Source organism: Hevea brasiliensis, chromosome 16, assembly GCF_030052815.1.
Source record: "Hevea brasiliensis isolate MT/VB/25A 57/8 chromosome 16, ASM3005281v1, whole genome shotgun sequence".
In the NCBI taxonomy this organism is placed as follows: domain Eukaryota; kingdom Viridiplantae; phylum Streptophyta; class Magnoliopsida; order Malpighiales; family Euphorbiaceae; genus Hevea; species Hevea brasiliensis.
The window spans coordinates 2111001-2126739 of NC_079508.1; the positions used below are offsets into that span (position 1 = coordinate 2111001).

Below are 15739 nucleotides of genomic sequence, written 5' to 3' on the forward strand. Positions count from 1 at the left end.
TCATGACTAGGGCTATGACCACTTCCATGTCTATAATAATAAGTAGTCACTTTAGGGAATGGGGTAGAACCAATTGGTCAACTTTCATGATTTTTAATTAACAATTCATTATTTTGTTCAGCCACAAGAAGGCATGAAATTGGCTTAGAATATTTCTAAAAACTCTTCACTCGATATTGCTGCTGCATGAGCATATTCAAGGCATGAAAGGTGGATAATGTTTTTTTTAACACATCATTATCGTTAAAAGTCTCTTCACAAAATTTTAACTGAGATATTATTCTAAACATAGCAGAATTATACTCACTAATTGATTTAAAATCTTATAGCCTTAAATGCTGCTTTGGCACAGTCTTGTTTTCATGCTTGATTTTTATCTTTGATGCTGTCTCCAAGACCTGTTGCATCTTGGTGAATTTCAACATCTAAAATTCATGACAGATAATTCTTGCCCAAAATATCAAGGGCCACAAATTCAAGTTTTGCAAGGTTTGCCATGATGAAGAAAGAAGGAAATACCTTAAGTCTATTTCAAAACAAGTGCTTAGAATGGTAAAATTACGTATTATAAAATAACAACAATCAAAGATAAGAAAAAGTAGAGAGAACTTTATTATATTGATAGAAGATGAGTCTATAGATGATCACTATAGAGTTAAGAAAACTCCTATTTATAGGATACAAATTATTCCTTAAAATAGACTTATAAAAAAGACAAATTGATTTATTAAAAATCTAAATTGACATCCATCATAAATATGAATTTATAACACAAAATTTTATTTTTATATTAATTATAATAACACTAAAAATTGAATTTATTTTCAAATTTTGTTTGTTGCATAAAACATCATTGCTAAGCACTGTTACCGAAGGATATGAGTAATTAAAAATTATTAGTGATGAATTAGACTAGATTAGCGATAGATTCAATGCTGTTAAGCCATGTTATTAGCGTAAGATACCATTCTTTTTTTTTTAATATAGACAATATTTCTTAATATATTACAATTTGGATTTAAATGGAAACTAATTTAATTAATCAAATTAAAAAATTTTAAATAATAATAAATTTTAAATTATTTTTTAACCAACCAAAATAGAAGACAATTGTAATTATTAAATTTATTTTTTTGTCTTTCTCATTATTTCTTCCCTTAGATTACAGATAGCTAAGTGAAACCTCGAAAATTATCTTCTGTTGTGTTTCACTATTATCATTTTCAGGGTACAACTGTGCAAGCCAAATAAATTACAAAAATTTCCATATATTTTTGAAAAGTAATCGATTGATTGGTTTTTGAAAAGAAAGATGCTTCATATTTTTATTATATTTTAATTCATTACCTTTCAAGTAAATTTAAAAAAATAATAATAAAATAAAATTTAGTGAAATATTATTTAATTTACTATTTTCAGAAAGTAAATATTTACAGAGTTTAACAAAATTGAAAGGAAAAAAAAAAAAAAAGAATTAGTTCTCTTTAAACACACCCAGCTTTCTTTTGAGATAATAATTTTTTTTACTATTATAAATTTTTTCAGAAGTATTATTTTATTTTTATTAAAATATTTCTATTCTTTAAATTTTTTTAAATATGAGTAATTATTAATTTTGTTAACTTTTTTATTTTTATATTCTGTGAATTGAAAATTATTATTTCCTTGTTCTAAATATAACGTTAGAAAAATGGTTCCAGATTCTGATTTTAGGACTTTATTTTTAGAACTAGTCATCCAAAGTTATTGAAATTACCATTACTTTTAGTAAATTATGAATTTTTAATTTATTATAATAAAAATAAAATATATATTGATTTCAATTGAGTCACATTTATCGATTTTTAATAATTTAATAACTGAAAATATTAATTGGGACTCTAATTATGATATCTTTAATCAAAATTTGATAAAAATAATAAGTTATTACCACTAAATGTATAAAAAGTAATTTGATATAATTCAACCATAAAAATATCTTAAAATTAGAAGAACTAATAAACTAGAGCAAAAAATTTCAACCATTTTCCTATTTTTGGATTAAAAAAAATTCATGTTGTACCCTTCAATTAGAGGTTGAAAATTCAAATCATACATTTTTCTTTTTCGGGAAGCAATTTGGTTGTCTCACAGTTTACGGTTTTGCGGACATGCCAAATATTAAATATATCATTTGGGATTGTGCTCTAACTTATTGGATCAAACAATTGTGGGAATCGACTCTATTATACACAGTTTCGTCAATCTCATGATAACAAGTAAATTAAAGGCAAGTGGATTGGAACTAAATGCTTTGATTGCTTAAAAGGAAATTACAAGGCTTGAAATTAAATGCAAGAGCTTTAGAAAAATAAAAGCCTGATAAAATAAATATTAAAGACTACCAGAGTCTGATTGAGTTATTGTTGGTTGATGTTGTTGGGGGATTTTTTATGTTGCAATATATTTGACTTTTATAGTTCTGCCTATAAGTATCTGGAAGACTCCTGGAAGACTTTGGAACACACTTTGTCACATTCTGTAGTTACTTGTAGTTATATGCCCATTCCTTAGAATAGCTTGGAACCACTTGAAAATGTTGTCAACTCCTTTTTTTCATATGACCATCCAATAACCATCATTAATTTAATTATTAATTATCTTAGGTCACATATTAATTAAATTAATAAAATAAAATTAATTAAATTAATTTTACAAAAAAAAATTAATTTAATTAGTTCTTAGGCCTAAAAGTAATTAATAAAAAAAATAATTATTTTTGGTGTAAATAATTGCCCCCTGCACCTGGATTGGTTGACTAAGCCATTCTGAGTGGACAAGAACTGGTTCTAACTCATCTTCTTGCTGTTCAAAATTCAAAAAATAATCCAGTATTCCTTATGATCTTCTTGGAAATTTGAATTTTAAACTAACTCTATCCAATAAGAGTTCAATTTTCTGTAGAACTCTAATCACTGCAAATCATTGTTCCCGTAGAATTCTAATTACTACAAACCTCTTAATTACTGCAGATTTACCTTTCCAAGGGCCACTCAAAGCTAATTTATTTTTTTTTTTTCATTATCACACTTACCACTATCCAACCAAGAGAAACCAATAAATTTTTTTTTTTCTTCTCTCTCCTTTCTTTCTCTCTCTTTCTCTCTTTTTCTTTTCCTTCCTTTCTCTCCCATTTGGTGCACTATCACCATGAGATTCTAGTCTCCTTGCCAACAAGCTATCAATTCCGATCATTTTCCTCGATTGTTCCTCTAACCTTATTGGTGCCCCATCATCGTTGTCTTGCCGATCGTCATATCCCTCGAATAGAATAGCACTCTATTGCCATTTGGGCAAGCTTTGGCGATTGATTTTCCTACTAGATCCACGTTGTTTCACCGCCGTGCGATTCTCCCTTCACTAGTTTCATCGGGTCACTCTTCACCATCGATGGCATCATCTCAAACATCGGTCGTTATTCGCAGCTTTTGGTCACTAGTTAATGGCACTTGTGTTCTTGTTTCTCTTGATTTTAGGTAAATTGAAAATTTCTATCACTTCTTTGATGTAGTCCTATCATGTAGCATTGGAGAATTTTGAATGGGTCTTGTTGATTATTCCTAGATTTCAGAATTTTGCAACTACCTACTTAGGTAACTATAGTATATTGGTCAGAATCTATGGTATATTGATCGGTACCTACAGTATGTTGATTGGTACCTATAATAAGTTGGCAGGTACCTGTTAATTGTCTGTATCTATTAAATATAAGTGTTGTATTTTGAACTTGTATGTCAAAACCTATGTTTCTTGCTTGATTATTATTGCTTAGGAATGATAATCATATCCTTTGTATTTGTAGAGATGGCATTATACTCTCCTCTCATTGATAGGTACCAACTGGTACCCAGCGCCCACTCAGGTACCTGCCACCTTGCAGGTATCTATAGCTCTATAGGTACCAGCTCCCCTGCTGTAGTACCTCGACATCTGCATTTAAGTGCCAGCACCTGGTGTAAATACTTCTGCCACTTCTGTGCCTACTAGATGAATCTTTATATTATGTGCTTCCCCTGCCAGTTGTTTTTGTTATTGTATTAGAAATTGGATAAATATTGAAAAGCCAATTTTCTAAATGTTTGTATTACAAAGGAGACTATCAAAATCTTTGTTGACCAAGTACCTTTACTGACTCGCAGGTGTCTATATAAGTACTTGGAACCTGATACCTCTACATGTACTTTTATAGGCACTTAGCCTTCATCCACTCTTGTTAAGGTTCCTTTAAGTACCTGTGATCTCCAAAGACCATTGTACACTTAAAGAGCTAATTTCTTCAAGTGCTTTTCATAGGTGTTCATTTCTTTATTCTTATTTTTGCAAAGAATGTAAGTGTAGGTCTCTGGCACTTCCTCGTCAAGTGTCGATATCAAATACTGGGGAGTTGTCTATCCAGCCTTATTTTAGAGCTATTTATTGACTCCAAGCTTCCTCCAAGAATTTTTCTGCATGATGTAATCATTATATTTTGATGTAATAAATTTAGCATACATGTAAATACTTGGATAATTATTAAACAATAAATCGTGTTTTGGCTTTTTATTTATTAATGAAAGTGGCCATGAAGCCTACTTATCACATTATTCCTCTATTTATTTTGCATAAGTGGCAACAATGCTCACTCAATTATACTGTATTCATTATGTTGGCTTTATTTATTCCATTTTTTGCAAGGTTATTAGAAAAAGCCATAAAGTTGGCTATTTGAGGTCGTGAGTCATCCTTAGCTAATTTACGCTTGGTGTTATCCCATTGGTTTTTTGAAAGGTGTTACAACTTTGGACTTGTAGAATCATGTCATAAGAATAGCCACCTTAAAGATCGGAGCAACATGAATTGTCATATGGGGAACCTGGACCATAGGATCATTAATTTCTCTAATATTGCCTCCTAAGGAAATTTTAAGCTGGTGCCTCTTGAGTTCTCTGATACTCTTGGAAGTCAAATTTGGCTCCTTCGGCCTGAGGAACTGATCATTAGAAGCTATAGGAACTTAGAGACTAAATTTGCCTTCTGTCATTTGCAAGATTGAATTTCGCTTTTCTAGGGACTTATCAATTGGAGTTGTAATGTTAAGAATCTATACCATAGGGGCATCAGTTCCCATGATGATGATGTTACCATTGCCCCCCGAGTCTGGAGTCACTTGAGGTATTATTGGTACTACTGGAATTGGAGCTACAAGTGCCGCCATCTGAGGGATTGGTGCAATTGTTTGGAGATCCTGCATAGCAAACAATATAATCCCTCTAAAGTTATTAACCACACCCCCCCCCCCCCCCCCGAGCCAAAGGTCACTTGAAGAGTTTGCGCCTATTGAGAGGCTTATACCACTTAAGGACCTACAACTACCTTTGCATCATAAACACTAAAGTAAATGACCAGGTTAGTGTTACTGAAAACTTAGGTGGGAACAATAGTTTTGTCACTACTATTCTTGGTTTGCTAGCTACTGGTTCTTTTCTCCTGTAGGGTGGCTGGTATCTTTCTTCACTGCTAGCGCGGCTTCCATCAGCACTACCGTAGGGGGTACAGGGTTGAGATTGTCCCCTAAGCTCATTAGTGCCACTGGATGCCATGTTAAAGACTTGGCCATCGGATAGTACTGGAACTGGGGAATTAAGTTTATCAACCACTTTTGCCATACTTGCATCAATTCTCTCCACTAATTGGTTAAGAGTTTCTAACCACTATTTAATGTCTTTCATCAAGATACCAGTGATGGTCGATGCAAGAGTTTCCAATGTATTAAGAATTCATTCACATATCTCATCTCACCCTTAAACTAGATCAATAGATAAGGTACATACAGTTTCTGTAGTAAATGGATTTTGAACTTCTTCTTCTTAAGGACCTGATCTCCCTTTAAGGCATTCAACCATGAGAGGAACATGCATGTTCGAGCCTTCTGTAGCAGGACTTCCTTCATGTCCTAAGATCGATAGTTTATTTACCAAGACCACTTTTGGTATTTGGAGGCATGATGCTACCAGTAAAAACGAAAATGATAACAGTAATGCCGAATGAAATGAGACCTTTGTCCCACTGAGCATGCTAAAAATTATTGCCTTTTTGAGAAGCAATTTAGTTATCTCACAGCTTTTGGTTGCACGAGCATGCCAGATACTAAGAGTATATCACATTGGATTGCGCTCTGACTTCTCAAATCAAACAAATGTGAAAACTAACTTTACTGTACGCAACTTCATCAATCTCATAAATAACAAGTAATTAAAGGTAAGTGAATTAGAATTGAATGCTTTGATTGCCTAAAAGGAAAATACAAGGCCTGAAATTAAATATAAGAGCTTTGAAAAAATAAAGTACTAATAAAATAAAGATAAAAGACTGCTAGAATCTGGTTAAGTTATTATTGTTTGATATTGTTGGGGGGTTTTCACGTTGCAGTGTATTTTACTTTTATAATTCTGCCTACATGTATCTGGAAGACTCTAGAACACACTTTGTCACGTTCTGCAGCTACTTGTAGTCACCTACCCATTCCTTAGAATTACTTGAAACCACTGTCAACTCCTTTCTTTTAGAACCACCATTAATTTAATTATTAATTATCTAAAGCTACAAATTAATTAAATTAATAAAATTTAATTAATTTAATTAATTTAATTAATTTTTAGACCTAAAAATAATTATTAAATAAAATAATTATTTTTGGTGTAAACAATACGTTGGAAAATATTTAAATTATAAAAAAAAAGGTCAAGGTCAAGTCGACATTAATGTTGTTGATATATATATATATATATATATATATATATATATATATATATATATATATATATATACCTTTCTGCTTTATGTGTGTGTGTATGTATATATATGCTTTATGTGTGTGTGTATGTATATATATATATATATATATATATATGCTTTATGTGTGTGTGTATGTATATATATATATATATATATATATATATATATATATATATATATACATACACACACACATAAAGCATATATATATATATATATATATATATACATACACACACACATAAAGCATATATATACATACACACACACATAAAGCAGAAAGGTATTTCTCAGAGTCTGTCACGTGATATTGTAACAATAGCAACTATTGGTAATCGGGAATTGTAACAACTTTCTTTTTATTTTTTATAATTTGAAATTAATCATTCACCAACTTAAAATATTGAAAATCAAAATCTAGACAATTTAAAAGAGTTAATTTTCTTTAATTTTGATAGTTAATTATCCACTAATTTAAAAAATTATATTTAAAAAAAAAAGGGGATATATCAACTTTAAATTTTTGTTCATTTTTTAAACGGTTGTAATATACCATTATTATTTAATTTAATTTTAAAAATATTTTATATATTAAAATTACTATTAGTCACGTGAAAAGCATTGCTATTTGCCTAGTTATTTTATAAAAGGAACGTGTCAAGAAACTATTCAACCTAAGAGTTTAAGCTTAGAGATGAAGATTTCAAAATTAATTTTATCTCTCTATTGCACTCCTGCTCGCAAAACCATCCAGGTTGGAAGCATGAAATATTCAGCTGGATTCAAACTCTAAACCTTTTGATTTAAGAGGTTTTGATACCATGTTAAGGAATCACTCAATTTAAAAGTTTAAACTTGTAGACAAGAGTTCAAATGATAGTTATATATCTCTTCATTAGAACTAAATTTTTTATTCAATCCAATTCTTTTAATTATTTTAGTTTAAACTAAATCCTACTCCTAAAATGAATACAAGAGTAAATCATTAGAGAAAACTTAAAATAATAAATTATAACAATAAGAAGGTTCATAGTGTCTGTTTGACATTGCGGTTTGAAAGTCAAAACTATTTTTCAGAAAAAAAAAAAAAAAAGTTTGGAATTCAAAACTATTTTTCAGAAAAAGAAAATATTTTAAATGTTGAAAAAACAAGTTTGAAAAAAATATGTTTAGCTATTTCAGTGTTTCGATGATCAAAAATTCAAAACTAATATTAAAAAAATATTTTTTTTTTCTTCTAACAGCAATTCTAACAGTTAAATGCTAAAGAGACTCAACCCTCAACAAGTAGATAAGAAGTAAAGTAGGTTAAGCTTGAGTTAGTACATAACTTGTCACTAGCCATGCAAGATTCTAAATTCAAAATTTTTTTCTCTAACTTGAGAAAATTCCCAGCTTGATTAGTCTCTTGGAACAATAGAGAATCTTTCCTCTTCAAAAGAGGTAAAATCTTTGTTCAAAGGTTTGGGGGTTGTTTTGAACCTTTCTCAGGCTTCATGTGGGTATCTTCAAGAGGATACAATTCGTAAACTAAGTTTGATCTACCTTGCATAAGAAACAGAAGTAACCTTCGTTGAAAACCATACGAACTCACATCATAACTGAAGAAAGAACCAGGTTGGAACACCATTAGCTCCTTTTCTCCAGTATTTGACCCTCCATCACTTTGATCATCTGGCTTCCAACTCCACGGCGTCAAGAACGAGTAATCGTTCGTCAAGAAGTTTGTGAATTGCGAGTAGTCCACTGCCGATTGATTAACCAGACCTAGTTGTTGTAACCTTAGATAATGCTGCTGTAGACGTAGTAGTTGTCGCTGTTGTTGATGATACTGATATGCATAAAATTGTAGATCCATTGGAAGTAATCGTCGTTGTTGTTGCTGCTTATAGTAGGAATAAATCGCAGCAGCTTGTTGCTCCTCTTGCTGTTGTGGAGGCTGAAAGTTTCTCTTTAAACAAGGATATTGTTTACTTGAAATTGATAAGAGTTATATACATAGAGGGTCGAACTTGGTTTTGTGGGATTTCTTCTTGGACAGAAGATTTGGATTAGAAGAAGATACATATAATAAAGATTTAAGAGAACGGTAGAGTTTGGTTAAAAGCCGTATCAACTATTTGGAGTCCTGTTAGGATCAGGAAGGCTGGATTGCCAGAAAAACCGAAGAAGAAGAGGATTTTTTTTTTTTTAATTTTTTTTATAAAAAAACAAAGAGAAATAAAGCGAAGGAAGTAGTAGGCCAAACAAACAAAAAATATATATATATATATATATATATATATATATATATATATATATGTAAATTATCCTTCAATATTTATAGTATTTACAATAATATTTTTATTATTTAATTTAATTTTAGAGTTTATATAAATTTAAAATTCTTATGACTTAAAATTTAAGTGAATAACTTTTTTTATGAATCTTAATGAATTTTTATCTCTATCTTAATTATTATTATTTATGAGAAATATTTTAATACTATAATATTTAAATTTACATAAATAAATAAAAAAATAATTTTTGTCAGTCAAACATATAAATTTTTTTATTAATTTATATATATATATATATTCGTTGATTTATAAAAAAAATTAATTATAATATGTAATACACAATAAAATTATATGAATGTAAAATTTTTAAATAATATATAATTATGTGTATAAAATCAATAATATATATGAGAAAAAAACTTAAATACATAAATATTTATTTTTAAAAAATTAAGTTTAATTATAAAATTAGTGTAATTAATAGGATAACTAAAATTTATAAGACTAATTTGTTTATTTTAAAATGGCACATTATAAAAAAATTTAACAATATTAATGTGTATATATATATAAAAAAAAAATAATAATAATTTTTTAATACCATAATTTTATTCTAACTTAGCAAATAATAAATACATAGAAAAAAATTAAAAATTATACTTTAAATATAGAATCATTACTTTAATTTAATAAATTTATATTTAAATATAAATACAAGCGTTACATCATTTAATAAAAATTATATATTTTTTTATTTTTAATAATCTCTTTTATTGAAATTTGACATTTACTTTTAAAAAATAATTATAAAAAATTTAATTTAAAAATACATTATAAATTAGTTTAACAAAATATTTTATTATAAACTAAATAATAATTATATTTTTTACTATAATTTTTATTCTATTAACATAGATTTTTTATTTTTTGTATAAAAAGAAAATTTTAGTTATTAATTTATTTGCATTAATATATTTGTCAATCTTATTTTAAAGTTTTTTTTTCCATATCACAAGAAAATATGAAATTATGTAAAATATTATATATTAAATAAAAATTAATAATATTGATATTTATTAATATTGGTGTTAACAATTAATTTTAGCAAATAAAATTAAAATCAAATTGAAAAGAATAAGAAATAAAATGATTAACATTATATGAAATTATACCAAATTGAATTTATTTTACTATTATATATATAAATTCTATTGAAAAAAAATTTAAATTTTTCACACTAATTATATATATATATATATATATATATATATATATATATATATTATATAAAAATTATAAAATGTTAAAAGTTAATTAGTCTTTATAAACTTAACACTTTATTATTGAATAAATTTAACACGAAAATATATGAACCAACAAATTAACAAATAGTTAAATTTAAATATTTATAAAACACTAGTTATAAAATTATATTATAATAATAAACTTTTCATAATAAATTTCACTTCTATAATTTTTTATTTTCATTGGCATACTTTTATTTCATTAACTTGGCTCCATTTGTTTCACAGAAAATATTTTCCTGAAATACATTTTCTGCATCTTCTACTGTTTGGGGCACTTAGAAAAATTGGTCAAAGAAAAACTAAATCATTTTTAAGGAAAATGACTTTCATTTTTCAAAAAACAAAGTCATTTTCATTTTTAAAATTTTAATTATCTTATTAAAATGTGAACACATTTATACATATATGAAATAAATACATATCATTAATTTAACATTATATACAAAACAATGGAATATTTTTCATGAAAAATATTTTTTCTATACAAGTTATTTTCCATGAAACAAATGGAGACTTAATCTAAAAATTATAAATATACATACAATATATATGTCATAAAAAAATCATAATAACAATAATTAATATATTATCTTATATAAAAATTAATAAAAACTTTCGTATAAAAATATTAAATTACAAGTACATACAACTAGTGCAGAAAACATGCAATGCACGTTTTGAAAGAAACTAGTAATAGTAAAATTGATAAGGCCCATTATACTTCCAAATAACGTAGCTATAAACTGAAGAGATTAATCTTCTGTAGGTCATAAAATGGACATAAAGAATACTCAGATACACTAAAAAAAATAATAGTAAAACCAGATAATTGAGATATGAGATTTCCATAATAAAACCAAAAAGATGAAGTTCTATTCTGGAGCCATTACTGAAGCGTGAAGGAGTCTTAGAAACTCCTGTGAGCAACTTTGAGTCCTATATTGGAATGTCTCTCTCACATTGCTGTCTTGTCCCAACCATTGCCTTATGGTTTCATGAACAATGCCAAGTAATCCACCATTTTATCCAGGCTATTTACAATTTGATAAATAAGAATAACAATATTAAAAAAGAAAAAGGAAACTGACTGCATCTTTATAGCCTGCATTCAGAGATCATATCTCAGAAACACTCTCAAGTAACAGTTAAACTAATTTCTTTGCTGGCCAACCAAGCTCTTGAAAATAAAAAAATATTTATTGTGACATAGCTGATAAAATTATTTATCGAGAAAATTATTTTTTTAAATATATTAGTCAATGAGTATTAAAAAATAAATTAAAATTAAATTTAATAAATTTTAATTATAAAAATATTAAAATAATAAAATAATTTTTTTAAATTAATTTTTTAATAACATTTAAAATAATACTTTTATTAAAAAAAATAATTTAATACTTCCAAACTCAATATCAAACATAATATCAAACATGCACTACAACTGCCTGCAACCATGCTGTGATTCTTCTCATTATCGAGCCATACATTACTTAAAGTGTCCGGGGAAGGCAACAGGATCACGACGCAAGTGGTTTCAACCACACCACAACAATTAGGGAGGCCTTGAATGTTCTCAAACTTAGGGCCTGTTTGGTTTAACTGTTAGATGCAGCTGATAACTAGTAGCTGATAGCTATTACTGTTAGCTGATAGCTGATAGCTGATAGTAACTGATTGATGTTAAGTGTTTGGTAAAATTATGTTGGCTGCTGCTGTTCATATGTAAAATGACCAATAAGGGTATGTATCATGTAATTTATTTTATTATTAAAATAATTATATAATTATTAATTTCTTATATATTGCTAATTATTTTATTATTAAAATAAATATATATTATTAATTTATTATTTCAAAAAATTTAATTATTATTGAAATATATAAATAAAAATTAAATATTTTAAAGTAAAATATATTTGAAACTATAGTAAATAATATTTATTTAAAAAAATTAATAATCATTGTTTGCCAACATTAAACTACAAGCGATTTGATCACGTAATGCATTCATTTGAAGTGCTCCACTTTCTTGACTACTTTCTTCCGCTTGAATGTCATCTACATCACGAAATATGTCTGGTGGTATAAAATTTGGACTTTTATCTAATCGCTCAAATGCTGGATCAGCCAACGCTTTTCTTCGAATGTAATTATGTAATGCCATGGACACAACTACTATATCTCTTTGTACATAAAATGAATAAGGAGGCATTGTTCGTAATATCTTCCATCTTGCCTTCCAAACTCCAAAAGTTCGTTCAATGCAACATCTTAGAGATGAATGCCAACGATTAAAAATTTCTTTGAGTCCCCTTGGTCTTCCACCACGTTGAAAATCAGGTAAATGATATCTAGTACCTTTATAAGGTGCAAGATATCCTTCCATCTGTTGATATCCAGCATCAACTAAATAATATTTTCCTACATATGAAATATATTTTATTAAAAAAACAAATCACTAATGTATAATAGTATAAGGTTTGTGTGTATATATTTGTGTACATCTGTGTACTTGCCTTTTTATGACCAATTGAAAAAAGAAATGAGAAAAATGAAAATAAAATACGCATTTACCTGGTGGTGGTTTGGGGAAGTTTAAATTTTGTTTATTGATAGCATACTGGAAAAGGCGTCCATCATGAGCTGTACCTTCCCATCCTACCATTACGAATGTAAATTGCATATCAAAGCTACAAGCAGCCATAATATTCTGGGTAGGCACCCCTTTTCTACCAATAAATCGAATCAAATTTTCTTCTTGAACATAAGCAGACACATGAGTTCCATCAATTGCTCCAATGCAGTCCTAGTTTTCAAACGTTTAGATTTTAAAATTAAAATACTTAATGATTTTTAATGATATTTGTAATATAGTACTACATATAAAGATAAGAAAAAAATTTGAAAAATATACCTTGAAATTAGGCATATATCTGTCATCATTCAGTATCTCAGGAGGAATATTACTGAACAAGGTCTGTCGATTTTATCATATCAATTGATAAGCACAGCATTGCTTTTAATACTTCATGAAAGTTCCTACTGACAGTTTCTCCTGAATGTTGAAACCTTTCTTGAACTTGCCTATTTGAAGCTCCCAAAGCTAAAACATATAAAAACATGCCAACTTTTTCTAAAATAGTCATTTTTTTAGAACATTTTAATTTGTAATGACACTCCAAGTCTAGACAAAGTTTTATTAATGTGTCTTTATCCATTCTGAATAAATTAACACATCTTCTCTCATTACCTCTCATTATTTCTTGTAACCATACAAGTCCTGTATGGAATGAATCCATACAAGGTTCTTTATGAATATAAGACAAGTAATAGCAACATATAATATCAACTGCATATGTGGTTGTCTACCAAACTTCATCGTCATCATCATCCCAAATCATTCGCTGAACAACATTCATATCTATCAAGAAAAAATAAAAACAAATAAACCTCATATATAAATTAATATCAAGTACTAAATATTTTAACTTTAAAAGTTCATGATTACACTAAAACTTTATAATGCTAAACTTGATAATTAAGAGTTCGAACAAGTAATGAAAATACGAAAAATAGCAAATACAAGCAATAGCATCTACTAAGTAGAAGGCTTCCACACACCATTAGTCCATAATGAGAAATGAAATTGAAGCCATTTCCACTTTGTTTCTGCATCTTCGAGAGTATTGTACATCTCTCTTTTTGACTTTTGATCAAGTAATAGTGTGCAGAAAAAATGAATATCGCTTCCTTTCTCTATAAGTGGCAAAGTTAATACATCTTTCATAACTTCTTCAATAGAACAACCTGGGCGATCTCCCAAAAGACTACACATAGTTGCAGTCTTAAACTCCATGGTCTCTTTTATAGTTTCTTTTAGCTCTTTAACTGTATCAGTCATCTGTGTAGCACCTGAAACCTTTTTGCCCTTATTATCCTTTTTTTTTCTTTGTTACAAGGTCATTAGACAACTCTTTCCTCTTTTGTTTTTGCACGTTATGTTGACTATTATCATTTTTTGTATTCTCTAAACCCACATTTTCACCTACTGCTTGACTGAATGAACCTCCAGATCCAAAACCAGCATTCATCATTTCATTTAAATCATCATCAAAATTAGATTCTGCATTAATATTCTCCTCAACATGATCTGCAGTATTAAATTGTTGCGTCTCCTGAGTTTCATTTGATAAAACTCCAGATGATGGTGCATATGCAAATTCTCCAGTAGCCACAGTTCCTAGAAATAATTCTTGATAGTTTTCATAAAGCTCTTGTCCAATTCCTTTCTCTCGAAATCTTGCAAAATTTGAATTTTCTTAATACATATAAAAATCAAAACACTAGTGTTAATAAATAATTAAATGCCTATTTGTTTAATAAAGCCTTAAAAGCTAGTTCTTTATTTAACTTACCTTAATTTTTTCGTTCCACCACTCATCAGGAGCAACAACTGTGCCTTTTATGGGATCCCATCCTAATCCTGTTTCATTCCCTTTTAATGCTTTCCACATCTTCCATTGATCTTTCATCCAATCCCACTTGTGCCTTAATTGCTCTTTAGTATACTCTACACCAACTTGCCTCAATTCATTCTGTAACCATGTATATCCTTTGTCACCCCATCCACCGACATTTCTCTTGCCCAAATTAGTGCCTCGAACACAAATTTTAACAAACAAGTTAAATTGTTCACTACTCCATGCAACCCTTCCAGCACCCTTATTTTTTGTAGCCATATCAACCTATAAAGATGAATGCTATTAACTCCAAATAAAAATAACATTCAAGTAAATAAAAGTATGCAAAAGTATTAAACATAAATCCCCATTTGAGATTAATTCAAGAAAAAAAGCATGAAAGTAAGTTTCCTATTTTGTAAGAATTCAAGCTTTTGAAAGGCAAATAAAACTAAAAATAATAATCTAGACCTTCAGTATTACATGAATTTATCATGAGATAACTAATAATAACTCTTTCCATAATCTCCAAATTCCAATGATAAACATCAAATAATTCCTAGTATTATAGCTAATTCCAGCATTAAAATTGATCATGAGAATTGGAAATTGACTTGTTTAGTTAATAAAAGAACTGTACAACCAACTTCTATTACAAATTGACCTCTTGAAAAAATACCAAGAAACACGAGATCACCATATTCTAGACTTTATATATCTAACATAATTAACAATTCTTTTTTTCATATTAATTGTTTAATTTTAAAGTTTGTTCTATCTTGGATTAAGAACAATGTTCAACCAAAACCAAATCAGTAGTAATGAGAATTCGAAGGACTGATCAATAAATTTGAGCCATACTACTTTCAGGTCCCTAATT

General features: G+C 28.2%; 1 protein-coding gene across 1 annotated transcript; it reads right to left on the reverse strand.

Moving 5' to 3' along the window:
• Window positions 1-14331: 14331 nt before the first annotated feature.
• LOC131174443 (L10-interacting MYB domain-containing protein-like) lies at window positions 14332-15138 on the reverse strand. Its single transcript, XM_058137784.1, has 2 exons — window positions 14815-15138; window positions 14332-14688 (listed from the first exon to the last, which is right to left on the reverse strand). Exons 1-2 carry the CDS (start codon window positions 15136-15138, stop codon window positions 14332-14334), a joined length of 681 nt encoding a protein of 226 aa, XP_057993767.1.
• Between the last annotated feature and the right edge of the window lie 601 nt (window positions 15139-15739).

What these genes read in the sequence shown, in the direction of transcription:
- LOC131174443 (XM_058137784.1), bottom strand. Translation starts at nt 15,138, where the DNA reads ATGGCTACAAAAAATAAGGGTGCTGGAAGGGTTGCATGGAGTAGTGAA. An exon ending in GGTGGAACGAAAAAATTAAG is followed by an intron (nt 14,689 to 14,814) that starts GTAAGTTAAATA and finishes AGATTTCGAGAG; the next exon opens with AAAGGAATTGGACAAGAGCT.